The 12,402-nt window shown below is 45.7% G+C and overlaps 1 protein-coding gene across 2 annotated transcripts in view; it reads left to right on the top strand.

Moving 5' to 3' along the window:
* WIPF1 (WAS/WASL interacting protein family member 1) overlaps positions 1 to 8,699 on the top strand; it is a 63,288-nt gene extending 54,589 nt beyond the window's left edge. For both annotated transcript variants that reach the window (XM_083154771.1, XM_083154772.1), the window contains one exon: positions 1,875 to 8,699. In XM_083154771.1, the coding sequence (XP_083010897.1) occupies positions 1,875 to 1,930 (56 nt within the window). In that variant the 3' untranslated portion in view covers positions 1,931 to 8,699. The remainder of the gene's footprint in view (positions 1 to 1,874) is intronic.
* The last annotated feature ends 3,703 nt before the right edge of the window (positions 8,700 to 12,402 follow it).

Raw genomic sequence — 12,402 nt, forward strand, 5'->3', positions numbered from 1 at the left:
CCCTATGGGCTGGGGCAGTGCGGTCAGCGCTAACCGCGCATGCGCAAACCCCCTGGCTTCGGCTGAGTGCATCGCAGGGACGGGCTCCTTTTGGAGCCCTGTCTTTGTGCTTGTGGGATGATACATCCAAGCGCTAATATCGCACTTTACAATGCGATCCTGGGTGGTAATATTTTGCCCAGATCGCCTTGTAAATGCGATAATTGATAAATGGGATAAAAGGCTGAAAAAAGATGTTAGTCCATCGAGTTCAACCTATTTGACTTGTAACTACTGACATAGTAAGTCATATCTATAGGATTCCCTTAGTGGCCAAAAATGTATCCAGTTTTGATTTTAAATTCATTAACAGTAGTTGCTGTAATCACCCCCACCGGCAGTGGCGTAGCTAAGTTTTGGGCGCACCCCCGCCGCCCATGCAACCCCCCCCCCCCTTAATCCCCCGCAGCCTTACCTATCGCGCTGGTCCTGGCGGCTCCGTTCTTCTGCTGAGGACCACCACAAAATGGTCGCCCCCATACAGCAGACAGTTTCAGAGAACAGTGTGCTATATGGGGGTGGCCATTTTGTGGTGGTCCTCAGCAGAAGAACGGAGCCGTCGGGACCAGCGAGATAGGTAAGTCTGCGGGGGATTGGGGGGCTGCCCACCGGCAATGAGTTCCAGAATGTTACTGCTCTAATGGTGAAGAATCCTCGGTACTCTTTACCTAGCACGGCGCCCACGATTTTGATCGTGGGCATCGTAGGTAAAAAAATCGCGGGCATCGCGGCCATTGAATGCACTAAAAATCGGGTGCGACGCGACCGACGCGATGCCCGCGATTTCCCATAGGGAACAATGTTAAATTTCTCAATTGACCCGATTTTACTGTTCAATGCCTCAATTGACACGATTTTTCCATAGGAAACAATGTTAAATGGCCCACAGAGGCCAAATAGGCACCCTGAACTGTGAAATGGCCCCCACAATTGTTAACGCCACCCCACGATCAACGTCAACCCGAAGCGTGGCGAGCGCAGCGAGCCCGCGAGGGGCGGCGGTACGCGTCCTACAACCTTTTCATACCCCACTATCCACGTCGGCGTGGAGTTGAGAATAGAATAGTGTGGCGAGCGCAGCGAGCCACCGAGCCCGAAGCGTGGCGAGCGCACGCGGATACCTTCACAGGTAAACGCGTCCCTTCGCGGGCTTCACAGGTATCCTCGTCCCCTCGCGGGGCTCGCTGCGCTCGCCACGCTTCGGGCTCGGTGGCTCGCTGCGCTCGCCACACTATTCTATTCTCAACTCCACGCCGACGTGGATAGTTGGGGTATGAAAAGGTCGTAGGACGCGTACCGCCGCCCCTCGCGGGCTCGCTGCGCTCCCACGCTTTGGGTTCACGTTGATCGTGGGGTGGCGTTAACAATTGTGTTAACAATTGTGGGGGACATTTCACACTTCAGGGTGGCTATTTGGCCTCTGTGGGCCATTTAACATTAATTCCTATGGAAAAATCGTGTCAATTGAGGCATTGAACAGTAAAATCGGGTCAATTGAGACATTTAACATTGTTCCCTATGGGAAATCGCGGGCATCGCGTCGGTCGCGTCGCACCCAATTTTTTTAGTGCATTCAATGCCCGCGATGACCGCGATGGGCGCCGTGCTAGGTAAAGAGTACTGAATCCTCTTCTTAATTCAGTAAGGAATTTATTTTCCTCGAGCCTCAGTACATGCCCGCGTGTCCTAAGTATAGGTCTGTTAGTGAACAAATCATCATTGCATGATATGACTTGCTATATACATTCAGATATTATTTATAGGAGTTTCATTTTATATTAGCATCATTTGCATATTTTACTGATATTAAACATTACTTTTTTGTGGTGTTTTAGGTGGCTCTTCCAGAAGAGAGCGAGGTGCCCCTCCTTTGCCTCCGATCCCTAGGTGAAATGGACCTCCCAAAAGCCAAAGATACCTGAGTTTATTACGGGAGGTCAATTGACATTTTGTAACGTGTTATTGTTATTGGAATCTGTCAGGAAAAGACCACATGGCATTATGTTTGATTCCCGGGTGCAGAAATTACAATGTGCAAGCGTAATGCATTATTGTGTGAAGCTGTAATACCGCTACCCACCACTGACTGTGCCGTTGCCCTCAGCACCCTATTGATTTATCTCCCGTGGGCCGTGACGATAAAAGGCGGAATTTAATTGATGTAAAGGTTGCTCAGATCTTGCGGCGTTTGTGCCACGTTTAATTCCATTCTATTTACTGAATGGACATGATGATGTTGTGTTTTGTTTTTTATTCACAGTGCGTTTGACCAGTTTAAAACAATTCTCTGTGATGGTTCTGTCACATAAATGGCTTCCTGCTTTATTTGTGCAGTTACATTGCCAGATATCTGTGTTGTAGAGTACAGAGGGCTCTATGTAATAAGCCAGCTTTTCCGTTATCACTTCTAGTAAGATACGGGCGGTGGTCTCTTTTTGCACTATGTGCATAGTTCGGGATATAGTCACTAGGTCTAATAGCATTGTGTCGACATGGGGTTAAGTCGACACACGCATTAGGTCAACATGGAGAAGGTCGACAGTCAGAAAGTTGATATGGGGTTTTTCATTAAAAATATTTTTTTTAGCCAACAGGCGGTATTTTATGCCCTACCCTCCACTAGGGCTTGGTGGGAGAATTAAACAGTGTGCCCGAAGCGCGGGGAGCCATGCGAGGGGACGTTGTGCCCTTTTTGTAGTGTCTGTGTTGACATTCAGATAAAAAATAAAACCATGTCGACCTTTTGACTGTCAACCTTCCCTATGTTGACCTAATGCCTTCATGGATGTCTATCTAGTGGTGTTGACCTAGTTGCTGTCTATCCAATGCCCCAAAGTATATGATGGCTGAAGTTCTGTGATTGCAGAAATGCACAAAGACAATTTTTGCTCTGTGTCAGTTTTACCATAAGCGATTGTCATTGGTCGGTACACAATAGACTATGGGCCTGATTCATGTTAAAGGCAGGCAAATGGGCAGAACCATGTTGCACTATACGTGGGGGTGGGATAACATTTGCATCAGATTTGGGTGGGTTCAAACTGAAATCTAAATCGCATTGAAACTAGAAATCTGTCTTTTTGTGGGCTACATGCAAAAGCAGACCGTCTTTACTCTGCACAGAAACAATATTAAATGTATTTGTTCTCCTTTCATGGAAGCATGGTTTCTTCCAGGCACAAAGTTACTTGCTTTTTTTTTTTTTTTTTTCTGCTATTCTTACAAACCTGAATCGGGCCCATCATGCTGCAGGGAAGATCTGACCAGTCTCTTTGGAGGTCATTCACAGGCATTGTCTCTCATGGGCTCTGGGGTAAATCTACTAAAGGTCAATATTCATTGATTTCTTATCGATGTTAGGTCGACATGATCTAGTTCAACAGTCAAAAGGTCGACATGGTTTTTTTTAACCCGAATGTCGACATGGACATAGTTTTAAGTGCACCGAGGTATCCTCGCATGGCTCGCTAAACTTGCTTTGCTTCGGGCACGGTGCCTCGCTGCACTCGGCACATTATTATTTTCTCCCCCCACGCCCTAGTGGATGGTAGGGAATGAAATACCGCCTGTCGGATCAAAAAACAGTGAAAAACCCCATGTCGACCTAATGCTTGTGTCAACCTAACGACCTGTCGACCTTGTGCCGTGTCGACCTAGTGGTGTCAACCTAATGACTGTCGATCATCTTTAGGTCGACCAGCCGACCGTATCCCATTTGTGAAATCCTGCCTTAAGCCATATAAGCCCTTTCAGAGCCCTGTCCCTGCACGTCACGGATGATACATCCCACCGTTAGGATCGCATTGTCTATGCAATCCGTGATAAGTGGGCCCCCGTCTGATGCATCTCCCCAGAGCCGGTCATGCTGGATTACTAAGCAGCTTTGACTTTTGCCAGGAAGTGAGTAATACAAAAGAAACTTCACTAGAAACAATACCCAGACTTCTGTGGATGATTCTACCTACCGAGATATTGCCTGGAGAAAACAGTAGTGTATGTGCCAAGTTTACACACCGTGGATTGACAGTGTTAGTAGTAAGTGCTAAAGTTCTAGCACACACTTTGCGTTTACCATGTAAAATGCAATTCTATACGGACATAATATGAAAGTACTAATTCAGTTACATGAATGATCCGCTTCCATGTAGGCATCTTTTGCTGGCCGCTGGTTCTACAAAGCTCTTCCCTGTTGTACAACCATGCGTACGAATGTAGAAGGACTGAGACGACAACCGTCGCATCTGTTGATGCTAAAATAGAGTGGGGCATTTTTAGATGTCACCCTCTTGAGATGTGCACCAGTGTCTCTGTTGGAGTAAGTGAGCAGTTGAGCGTCTGTGTATGCAATTCCTTTTATCATCATGCCCGCGACAGTAAGATGGGCCATCTCCAAAGCCACCTTCTTGTCGCCTCCCGAGAATGTCTGAAACAGTTTGAAAATATTTCTGACACCACACGTCTGCTGCGTACCTTGGTTCTGGCTTCGGACACACGTGTGGTGTGACTTAGACACATGCGCAGGATAAAAAATCCACTCCTTCTAAATTTATAAAGTCTAATGCTGTGTACACACTGTGAGATTTGACATTCGATTTTGACTATATAGTCAAAATCGCATGCTGATCGTAAGCAGATCACACAGGTTTTTTACCTTTTGATCCCAATGTGTGCTCCCGTGACTGTGAAACCCAGATAGACAGGGCAGCAATGACTATATATGCAAATTGAATGTAGATTGTATGAATTGGATGTAGAAAGTACAGAGATAGCAAAGATTGCATAGCACTCGAATCTTAAATCGAATAGCAAGGGAATCTCACCGTGTGTACATACCATAAGAGCAGATCATTTTGTAACTGACAGAAGGGGTCATGTTGGAGAGTCTGAAGTATTTATCATCCAAAGAAATACTCAAATGTTATCCATGTGGAGATGAAGGGGTCAGGTTGGAGGGTCTGCTTCAAATGAAAATCACTTTTTTTCGTTCTTGTCTCATTACCTTGCAGTGATATAGATTATATATTACTGTACATACAGTACTTGAAGCAACTGTGAAATGAAATTGGTACAAGATCCTGTAACACCCATTCAATTCTCCAAAGCTGTCCTGGAAACACTGTATGGAATATTTACAGTATTACGATGGTTGCAAACTTGCATAGTGCAGTCAATCTCAGCATCCACGCAGTACACACCACAGACTAGGACCTTATTCTGGTTGGTTTGCAAAAGCATACTCCTTTTTTTTATTGGACAAAATCATGTGCACTGCAGGTGGGGAAGATGTAACTTGTGCAGAGGAAGTTACATTTGGGTGGGGTTTGTTCAAACAAATCAAAATTGCGATGTTAAGCTGGCCATACATCTACAGATTTATTGTCAGATCTGGCTGGTTGGAACAAAAACCTGGTAATGGATGAGAGCAAATGACAGTTTACCATTGTCTTTGAAATGCTGGAAAACTGACAAACTGTCATTCAGATATTACCAGGTTTTTGTTCCAACCAGCCAGATCTGACAATCGATCTGTAGATGTATGGTAAGCTATATGAATAAAGCAACCAGTATTTACCCTGCACAGAAACAAAATAACTCCCCCAAATGTAACTCTCTCTGCACACATTACATCAGCCCCACCTGCAGTGCACATGGTTTGTCCATGAAAGAAGGAGTTTGCTTATGCAAACGAACCAGAATCAGGCCTCCTGTCCCAGCATTCCACCTGCACTTCCTCATACTCTATATATAAATACACTGTACCAATGCAAAGCTGATTTAAGGAAAGTATTGCTGTGGCTTACTGCGCTGTGCAGGGCTTGCTCTTGTTTTAATGAATAACAACTGTGAACGATGACTATTAAGCTAGATGGAAATGTGATCATGCTCAGTAGTTTACAGAACGGTTACAATGGCTCAATGGGGCTGATGCAGAAGCAGTCCCGACTTCGATGGTGTGGCAACTGAGCGATCATTGTCTGACTTTGCATGCATCGCGGGCGCACTAGCCAAAGGTACCTTTACGATGCGCTCGCAGTTCCGTCACTAAAACCAATCGCTGTTGCGACCACCTCGGAACCTGCTTGCCCAGTACAGAATCAATGCAGATATTACTGGCAAATCTGTTGTTTAATCGCTTTACTACCAAAGAATTTTGTTTTCGGTAACCAAAGAAAAAGCACAAATAGCCAAAAGTATATAATCCTATTATATTAGTTTACATTTTTAGTTTACTTTTATATATATATATATATATTTTTTTTTTGTTTTTGTACGTATTTTGGAACAATTGATTTTTCTAAAGCGAAGGATTTATTAGCTTTATTTCCACTGCACCTACGTTAATAACTTACATTTTGTATTATTTTGTTGTTTGTTTTTTGCTATCTTACAGTACACAAAATATTACTATCTCTATGTTCTTATCTAACTTAGTGCTGTCATAAATGCACTGCAATATGATTGTACAATTCAGTTTCACCATAATAACCACAAACAACCAGAGCCATAGTAGAGATTAATGTATAGCTGTACTCATCAATGATATATATATATATTTTTTTTAATTTAAGACTGCAGGCAAAAATAGAACTGCTGAGCTGCACTAACAATCAGATTATGAAGCGTAGAAACTTCATAGCGCAATTTAGGCTACACATGTAAATTGGACGCGGTACAGCTATTTGTGGCATGGGCCAAGCAGTTTTTTTGGCATCACTGGCACCTATTAGAACAGCTGGGAGTACCCGATTATTGTTCATAGCTGTCCAAATAGAGCACCCCTGTTGTGCTGCCGTACCGTTTAGTTATTATCAGTGGGTCTGGCTAACAATGCTTGCACCTGAAATGAAGTATGCGCTAGACATCATAGCAAACAACATATTGAATATGCGTATGTATTTCTCTGCCCAGGAGGCAGTTATTCTTTCTATGGGAATGATCAAACTATAAACTGTTCCAGGTATACAGATGTGTTGTATGGAAGCAAATGACATATATGTGTCTGGTGGCGCTGGCGTTACCACTGCAGTCACAATAAAGAGTCATTAGAAGTAGATTATAATACATATAACCGTTAGTGTAAAGTTCTATTAATAAGTGAAATATACTAGAATTATTTTCGTTATGGGAGGTCAATTACAGAGATTGCAGCACCAAATGTTAGTATTTTTATTTAGTGTGTGAGCATAGGACATTGACCTTTGTATTGTCCCTGCTGAACCAGCCCTAATACACTATCCCGTATCCTTCTATCCCGAATTGCTAAACCAACCCTAATACTCTATCCCAAACTGCTAAACCAGCCCTAATTCCGTCCCAAAATGCTAAACCAACAATAACACCCAAACCTTTAAACCGACCGGTACACCCCAATCTAAATCGCTAAACCAACCCTAACCCAAAATGCTAAACTAACCCTATTACCCAAACCACTAAACCAACCATTATTCCGCCCAGTTCGCATTGTATATGCGATCCTTAATAAATGGGCCCCTGTGTGTGGCAAATAATATCAATTCTCAATGGCTTAATTCTCCCACATGGGTGAAAAACGGTGTTAAGAAAATTCAGGACTTTTATAATCCCATAAAATATAGACATCAAATGTGTTCTAGATTCATCTATAAAATTATTTTGGCTATACCAGAGGTTCCCAAACGCGGTCCTCAAAGCACCCCAACGGTCCAGGATTTAGGTCTATCCATGGCTCAGCACAGGTGGTTAAATCAGACTGACTCAGCTACTAATTAAGTCACCTGTGGCCAAGCATGGATAAACTTAATACCTGGACCGTTGGGGTGCCTTGAGGACCGCGTTTGGGAACCTCTGGGCTATACATTTTTGATGGGAAACTGTATGTAAATGTAAAAACCCCTTTCACACCAGAAAATGCAGGGACCCACCCGGAAATTTGGCCCAGGGATCAGGCCGGGACATTCACCCTTTCACACCAGAAAAGTCTCTGCATTTTCTGGTCTGGGAGGGCGGTGAACAGTACTCATTCTGGGTTGCTGGTCCTCTGTGCAGGCCGGTGACCCACACAGGCGGCGGGCACAGATGATGCAGCTCTTTGGCGGCAGTGAGGGTGCCAGAGAGCTGCGTCATCTTCATCCACTGCCTGTCCTGTCATCTGTGGCTGCTGCCGGTGTGGATCCCCAGCCTGACCACCCGCACCATGGACCGGAAACCTGGGTTAGAACCCGGGAACAACCCTTCTCCACAGTAGGGTTGAAATCCCGGCAAATTTTCCCAGGATTTTGGCCCAACCCGGGAAATTAGGCTGGTGTGAAAGGGGTATTAGTTACAGTTTTCCCAGCTTGTTAAAATATATTTAACAGTAGGATATATAGAGGGATTGGTCTCAATCAAAATAATTTGTTATGTCAACACTTTTATGTGAATTATCGGATATATAGTCTACTGCTGTATGGGTGCTAAAGTATGTATTGGATAGCTTCTGTTTGACATCTTTAACGATTATGGGTAGGAATGGATAGGGAGGCTTACAATGAGTTATGAGCTTGTCTGGGTTAAGAAACAAATCTGTGCATTTTCTGTAATACAACGTGTATGCGATATTACCAAAGACGTGTAAGATGCAATAAATACTCTTTTGAAATGTGTATAAAATAAATGTTTACAGGTGTTTTGAAATTGCTTGTATGGTGTTTTTTTATTATTAAAAATGTAAATTCAAAACCCAAAACATCTGGAAAAAGACCAATCTCACGATCCTTCTGCTCAATTACAAGCCTTGCCTGGCACTGGTAATGGAAGGGCCGTGGCCAATGGGAGTAGGTGTGGCAATATATTTGCTTACTAAGAAACGGGATGTGTGGCCGCGTGGGTTGCAGAGGGCGGTGCTAGTCCCCGATGCAGCGGAAGAGATGGAGGAAGCGGCGGCTCCCCCCGCACATCACACCAGGGAGAGAGAACTGACTGCTTCTGCCTCTCTCCCCAGTGGAGAACATGCCTCATACCAGTCATACAGTCCCAACATTAGTTGTAAGATGGCAAAGCTGGTGGAATCATTGTCAAACATTGAGATGCGTAGTGTGATCAGATTTTTACAGATAAAGGGCTTATTGGCAGATGAAATTTATTACCAACTTGACAAGAGCCCTTATTGTGGTTGACTGGCAAGCCTTGCAAGTCCACCAAACCCCACCCGGTGAATGCCTGGCCACCCGTCCCCCCCTCGCAGAACAGGTTCGCCAGCACTGGCTGCGAATGGATGCTGCGGGGAAAACCCACATCTTTCGATGGTCACCGACCATCGAAAGATGTGGAAGGTGCATGCATATAAAAGTGTCTTTCAAGTCACTTACATATGCGTGCACGCATGGACGGGAATGGGCGGCAGCTGACATCGGTGATGTCAGCTGCCCGCACCCACATCACGGCCTCATTACCATGAGAACGCCCAAGAAACGCTGGCAGGAATGGGGAACCTTTGGACCTTCAGCTGTTGTTGAACTACACATTCCCAGCATGCCCTACAACAGTTTTAGCAAGGTCAATGTGGAAAACTAGCAGTGAATGCTGGGATGTGTAGTTCAACAACAGCTGAAGGTCCAAAGGTTCCCCACCCCTGCCATATGGTAATGGGGCTGCCCAGCGCCCCCTGTCCTTCTCCGCTCGCCGTGTAAGGTGTGTGCACCCGGTGAAGAAATTGTTCGCCGTGGGTGCAAGCACCCTGCATCTGCACATGCACAGACGCACAACATCGGACAGAATGAACCAAAATAACCCCCTAGATGTACAGTAAAACAGGTTTGGGTTTGCTGAAACCAGAACCCTGGCTCCTCAGCAGGGACAGGGAGCAGATACTGCAAAATTTTCATGCAGCGTCTGGCTCCTGTCACTGAGGGGAAGCCGGCAGTGCAGACATAATACCTAAACCACCACTCCCTCAGCGGTCTCCAGCAGAAGTGATGTCACATCAACGGTGGGATCCAAAAGTTGTGCTGAAGTTGCTGAAGCAGGACCAGGTAAGTAGCCACCATGTGAATATGTCATTACTGTAGACATGAATGTCAACATGGTCACTGTCATGATAGACGTCAACCAATCGCAAAACACCAATTCAGCATTCACTTAATTCAGAGTTTGATTTGGGTGAGTCATTTTGGGGGAAATTTACTAAAGGAAATTTGTAAAAAATAGGTGTATTTGTATCCAGAAATAAGCTTATTTTTGACATTTACTATCCTGAAAATACGGCGATTCTTATTCATAGCACATCAATACGACTACGGATTGCCGTATTTTCGGGATAGTAAATGTCAAGAATAAGTGTATTTCTGGATACAAATACACCTATTTTGGTACTTGTTTCCTAGCACCGCCACAATCGCGGGCATCGTGTGCCTTAACTTTAAGGCACACGATGACCGCGATTTCCCCATAGGCTTCAATGTTAAAATATTTTAGCATTGAAAATGAGTGCATTTAACTTAGGAAAAAATGGGAAATGGCCCAATATGGGCCATTTCTCATTGGGTATGGCCCCGGCATATGTGTGTAAAAAATAATGGCCCCCCATTGTGACCGCCACCCCCACGAATGACGCGAACCCGAAGCGTGGCGAGCGCAGCGAGCCCGTGAGGGGCGGCGGTGCGCATCCTCCGACCTTTTCATTCCCCTACTATCCACGTCGGCGTGGAGTTGAGAATATAAAGTGTGGCGAGCGGACGCGGATACCTGTCAAGCCCACGAGGGGCGTCCCTCGCGGGCTTCACAGGTATCCGCGTCCCCTCGCCACGCTTCGGGCTCGGTGGCTCGCTACACTATATATTCTTAACTCCACGCCGACGTGGATAGTAGGGGAATGAAAAGGTCGGAGGACGCGCACCGCCGCCCCTCGCGGGCTCGCTTCGCTCGCCACGCTTCGGGTTCGCGTCAATCATGGGGGTGGCGGCCACAATGGGGGGCCATTATTTTTTACACACATGCCGGGGCCATAGCCAATGAGAAATGGTCCATATTGGGCCATTTACCTTTTTTTTCTATGTTAAATGCACTCAGTTTCAATGTTAAATTATTTTAACATTGAAGCCTATGGAGAAATCGGGTACATCGCGTCGTCTGCGTTTTGGTATGCACCCGACGCGACCGACGCGATTTTTCCGACACGACCACCACAATATAAATCGTGGTGGCCGTGCTAGGAAACAAGTACCCCTATTTTTTTTACAAATTTCCTTTAGTAAATTTCCCCCTTTGTTTCATTATCTACAGAATACACTTTATGCATATTATACTAATGGGGGGATCCAATTAGCTGTGATATGTTTTTGAAAGTTAAAAATGGGCCAATATCATCATTACATTTGGTACTTGTGTATTATAGCGGCGCCGATCGCATCGCATACCATAAGGCATGCGATGCGATATCGCGCGATGTTGTACAATGTCATACAATTTTAAAATTGTATGACATTGTGTATGGCATACAATGCGATGCGATTAAAAACCCTAATGGGTGCTTACAATGTGAAATGCACCCCCACGCCACCCCCCCCACTATAAACGTGAACCCGAAGCTTGGCGAGCGGCGGCGGTACGCGTCCTCCGACCTTTTCATACCCCCACTATTCACGTCGGCGTGGAGTTGAGAATATAAAGTGTGGCGAGCGCAGCGAGGGGACGCTCGCCACGCTTCGGGCTCGCTGTGCTCGCCACACTTTCTATTCTCAACTCCACGCCGACGTGGATAGTGGGGGTATGAAAAGGTCGGAGGACGCGTACCGCCGCCCCTCGCTGGCTCGCTGCGCTCGCCACGCTTCGGGTTCACGTTTATAGTGGGGGGGGGGTGGCGTGGGGGTGCATTTCACATTGTAAGCACCCATTTGGGTGCTTATACAATGTTTCATCGCATAGGGGTCAAAAATCGCGTCGCATCACATTGCATGCCATCTGGTGCATGGCATGCGATGTGATAAAAACATTGCGCGATGTACATCGGGGGCGCCGCTATAATACACAAGTACCTTACATTTTTATTGGCTGAAAAAGGACCCACAATCACACGATAACACATGTTCTCATGGGTCTGACAACTGAGGTACTTGTGTATTTTGGCGGCACCCCCGATGTCTGTCGTACGACGAACAGATCGCATCGCATGCCATGCACCCGATGGCATACGATGCGATGCGACGCGATTTTGACCCCCTATACGACCAAAAATCGTATAAGCACCCTAAAGGGTGCTTTTGAGCACCCAAATGGGTGCTTACAATGTTAAATGCACCCCCACGCCACCCCCCCACTATAAACGTGAACCCGAAGCGTGGCGAGCGTAGCGGTATGCGTCCTATGACCTTTTCATACCCCCACTATCCACGTCGGCGTGGAGTGAGA

Source organism: Crinia signifera, chromosome 7, assembly GCF_055691185.1.
Source record: "Crinia signifera chromosome 7, ASM5569118v1, whole genome shotgun sequence".
NCBI classification, from domain to species: Eukaryota; Metazoa; Chordata; class Amphibia; order Anura; family Myobatrachidae; genus Crinia; species Crinia signifera.